Below are 4,871 nucleotides of genomic sequence, written 5' to 3'. Positions count from 1 at the left end.
TACATATACATATACACATACATAGACATAGACTTATACATATACTTATACTTATACCTATACCTATACATATGCATACACATATACATATACATATACATTTACGTTTACAATGTGTTTACCTGCTCAAATACCGCTGCTTTGTCACACAAGTTTACAGACATACATTGCTTATTTCAACACACATACGTGCTTATACACACACATACAGCTAGTTCGGCACACACATTATTTATATCCACGCATACGGTTGACCTTTCACATACTCGAGCATCTCAAACTGGGCTGAGGAAACGGGGCGGATGTCGTCAACGTTTGTGGAAATCTGCCACAGCTCTTCACTGCTCACTTTGAAGGACATCAGCACAGTATCTGGGGGCGTCTATTGCGCAAAGGTATCAGAAGTAAAGTGGACTACTAACGGGAGGCATTAAATGGGGGGAGGGGGGGTCTATTGCGGAAAGATTTCAAAAGTGGGCTTTAAAAGAGATGTTGGTACGGGAGGGAGGACAAATAGGACAACATACAACAGAGTAAATTTGGGGGTTCTGGTGCTTTAAGGTGTCGAGAGTGGACTACTAACAAACACGCCGTGGTCAGAAGAGCGAGAGAGTGAGTGACACAGACATGTCATACACCTAAGGGAAAGGCAACTTGAATCATACCCGACTAGATCTGTATGATCCTAGACTATTACTAAAAGTCTTGGATCATATTCGACTAGATCTGTATGATCCTAGACTAATACTAAATGTCTTGGATCATACCCGACTAGATCTGGATGATCCCAATACAGACGTAAACTACTATTAAATGTCTTGGATCATACCTGACCAGATCTGTATGATCCCAATACAGACGTAAACTACTAACAAATGTCTTGGATCATACTCGACTAGATCTGTATGATCCCAATACAGACGTAAACCACTATTGAATGTCTTGGATCATACCCAAATGGAGACCCGCATTACGCTAACACAGTCTCCATTCACCTTGGAAAGATTATTTCCACACGTACTGCTAATGGGTCACATACTCGCGCATCTCTAACTAGAGGTCATACCGGAATTGAAGACACGCGACTGAGTGACACAATCAGCAACGGACACCACAGCAGCAGCACAATGCCTGTCAGAAGGGTCCACCCCATGCTCAGCTTATTCAGCCAGGACTTCTTCTCACCCAGCAGCCGGTCCTCTTTTCTGAGTCCTAAAATTCGAGATTCAGGTGCAATTGTAGTGTCATGTGTGTCAGTGTATAATATAAGGTTTAGCGTGTCGCAGGGGGGGGATGGGGGTGCTAGAGTGTCAAAGTGTCCATATATGTACTTCCCACCCAGCAGCCGGTCCTCTTTTCGAGTCGTAAGTTTGAGGTCAAGGTGCACAACCATAGTGTCAATTTTGCCATTGTTAGTATTTAAAAGGTCAAGGAGAACGTGTCAGAGTGCCAACGTGTCTAAAAGTCAAATCCACTTCTCCTCCAGTAACCGGTCCTTTTTATCCGAGCCTGGATTTGAGGCTCAGGTTCAGGTGTCAAGTTGTCAGAGTTTCAAAGTGTCCAATGCACCACTTCTCACACAGTACGCGATCTTATTCTCTAAGTCTTAAATAAGAGGTGCAGGTGCAAGTCCTAAATCAGAGGTGCAGGTGCAGGTGCAGGTGCTAGATTGTCAGAGTAGTAGGGATAGCGACAACATGTCATGGTGTCACACGCCAAGGGGGAAGTAACATCAAAGATCGCATTCCGCTGAAATTGTGCCTAAAGCTACACTCGACCTAAAACCCTAAACCCTGAAACGCAAATGGGAGGGAATCTGACTGCACATCGAATACATACAGGAGCATAGGAGCAGGCTATAGGAGCCGAGCTAGTATAGTTACGTATTTGAAACCCTAGTATAATTGAGTATACTAAACCCTAGTATAATTTAATATACTAAAACCCAGTATAATCAAGTATACTAAACCCTGGTATAACTCATATACATCGATCACATGTCTTGAACAGAACACGCGATGTGAGACGAATACATACTTGTATATAAACTCATATATACACGTATATAAATAGGGATTTTACGAGAGAGAGAGTGAGAGATAAAGGGGGTGTGGGGGGGGTGATAGCGTCAAATATATACGGGTGGCTTCATATCAGGGTAGGGGTAGATACAAATCATCCAACCAAGACCACTGACCGCAAAAAGAGGGCCGAGTAGGTATCCTCCACATCACAATCCTGATTTGTAGGTGCATTCTCCCGGTGTATAGATGTAGACTGGACAAGTCTAAATAGAAGGACTAGCCATTATACAAATATAATCGGGTTTGTAGATATACATACACATACACATACACATTCAGAACACATACACATACAGATACATATACATTTACAGACACAAATACAGATACATTTACAGATAAATGTGCACATAGACATACGCCTCTCTCTTCAACCACCCACCTACATAACGGCACTTGTTGATGAACAGGTTGTACAGGATCTCCTCCAGCTTCCACCACTCAAACAGCGTGAGTGTGGTGGGGGTGAAGATCCAGTCCATAAGCGAAATGGTCTCAAACACAAACGGAATGATGCGATACACTCGGAACATCATATCGTCCAGCAGACGGTACTGGCCGTTCAACCACCCCCGCAGCAGATATCGTGGGTAGCCATGCCTGAGCTGAAGCCCTGAGGCGTAGAGATACACACACTTGCAGATGTACCTGCAGGGATATATAAATATAAATATATATATGTGTGTGTGTATGTGTGTGTACGTATTAGAACGGATATGAAATGGGTTGATGACGCGTAGAGATACACACACTTGCAGATGTACCTGGGAGGTGAGGTTGTGTGTGTGAGTGAGTGAGTGAGTGAGTGCATGCGTGAGTGAGTGAGTGAGTGAGTGTATATACATATTAGAACGTATGCATTGAATCGTGTTGATTTGTTCGGCTGACTGTCGTTTGAGTGTCCATGTACGTGCATATGTGCAAGTGTCATGCCAGACAGCAAACATCAGTGTCCCTAGAGTCAATCACGCAAGTAGGTATTGCGGGGAAACGTATATGAGCTGAGCACATATGCACACAAGTATACGAACTAGCAAGTGCACAAATGATAGTATATATGTGACAGGGGGTCTGTTGCTACAGGGTGTATGTGAGCGTAGATGTATATAAGTATATAAACTAGCAAGTGCACAAGTGATAGTATATATGTGAAAGTGGGTCTGTTGCTATAGGGTGTATGTGAGCGTAGATGTACATAAGTATATAAACTAGCAAGTGCACAAGTGATCGTATATATGTGACAGTAGGTCTGTTGCTATAGGGTGTATGTGAGCGTAGATGCACATAAGTATATAAATTAACAAGTGCACAAGTGATAGTATATATGTGACAGTAGGTCTATTGCTATAAGGTGTATGTGAGCGTAGATGCACATAAGTATATAAACTAGCAAGTGCACAAGTGATAGTATATATGTGACAGTGGTCTGTTGCTATAGGGTGTATGCGAGCGTAGATGCACACAAGTATATAAACTAGCAAGTGCACAAGTGATAGTATATATGTGACAGTGGGTCTGTTGCTATAGGGTGTGTGTGACTGTTCGTATGTGGGTGTTGAAGTGTGTGAATAGTCCAGTACATGTATGCGCATTCTGTACGACAATAGGTCGAAGAAACACTGACTACGCGAGGAAAATACGTACCGAGGACACATGAATACATACTAGACAGATGAGTATACGTTTCGAGCACACAGGAATACGTTTCGAGCACACAGGAATACGTTTCAGACAGAAACGAATATGTATCATAGATAAAAATAAACATTCCAGACAGACACGTATACGTATCAAAGACGCAATAATACGTACCAGACAGATGAGTATACATTTGAAACACAGGAATACGTATCAGTCAGTAACGAATATGTATCATAGACACAAATAGACATACCAGTCAGACACGCATACGTATCGAACACACATTAATACGTACCAGACAGATGAGTATACGTATCAAAACCAGAAGAAAACGTACCAGACGGTGACGGGCGCACTTAGTCTTGGCACGGTTTGTCCTCGCAAAACCAGTGGCAGATAATAAAAGGCAAACAAGTGAATGCCTGAGTCACAAAGAGAATATGCACAACGGGATTAGTACTAATGTAACAATATGAAAGTCATTATTACTATGTAACAATATAAAACTCACTAGTACTATGGACAAATAGGGGTGTGGTTAGTGCTGTGTGACAACACGTGTGTGATTAGTACTATGTATGAATAGGGGTGTGGTTAGTACTATGTATGCATACCTGCAGACGTGGTAGTCAGCAGTAAACCATTCACATACTAGCACTAGAAAACATACCTATGCACACGAACAACCGAGGTATAGCCGTGAGAAACAGGCTCCTGCTGCGATAGATACACCGGTCCACCAATCAGCAGAGACACGCAGAACATTATATTAACACACACATACTCATACACTGAACAGGGTATGGTATACACTTGCACAAACCCAAGAACCCTAAAACCATAAAACACGCACACATACACATACAGATCTGACATGTGAATGTACACCAATTGCATATAGACGCACTCGAACACTCACTCACCTATGCACACAAATAACTGGAGGATAGCCTTAGCCAGCAAGCTTCTGCTGAGATAGATGCCTCTGTCCACCAAAATCAACAGAAACTCGCCCATCAGCACAAACAGGAACGCCATGGGCATCCGCGATTCTAACATGTACTGCTTAATGTCACCACTCTGTGGTGGGTGTAGGGGGAAGGGGTGCGTGCATGGATGAATACAGGAATGTATGTGTGTATGTAT

General features: G+C 42.7%; 1 protein-coding gene across 1 annotated transcript in view; it reads right to left on the bottom strand.

Moving 5' to 3' along the window:
* The window catches only part of SARC_07295 (hypothetical protein), a gene marked incomplete at its 5' end in the record, with an annotated part of 14,759 nt that extends 9,981 nt beyond the window's left edge, over window positions 1-4,778 (bottom strand). The window contains 5 exons of the mRNA XM_014298764.1: window positions 267-382; window positions 1,067-1,212; window positions 2,467-2,732; window positions 4,063-4,147; window positions 4,649-4,778. Of these exons, the coding sequence (XP_014154239.1) occupies window positions 267-382; window positions 1,067-1,212; window positions 2,467-2,732; window positions 4,063-4,147; window positions 4,649-4,778 (743 nt within the window). The remainder of the gene's footprint in view (window positions 1-266; window positions 383-1,066; window positions 1,213-2,466; window positions 2,733-4,062; window positions 4,148-4,648) is intronic.
* Between the last annotated feature and the right edge of the window lie 93 nt (window positions 4,779-4,871).

Source organism: Sphaeroforma arctica (assembly GCF_001186125.1).
Source record: "Sphaeroforma arctica JP610 unplaced genomic scaffold supercont1.570, whole genome shotgun sequence".
NCBI classification, from domain to species: Eukaryota; class Ichthyosporea; order Ichthyophonida; genus Sphaeroforma; species Sphaeroforma arctica.
This window is presented reverse-complemented; position numbering and strand designations above follow the sequence as displayed.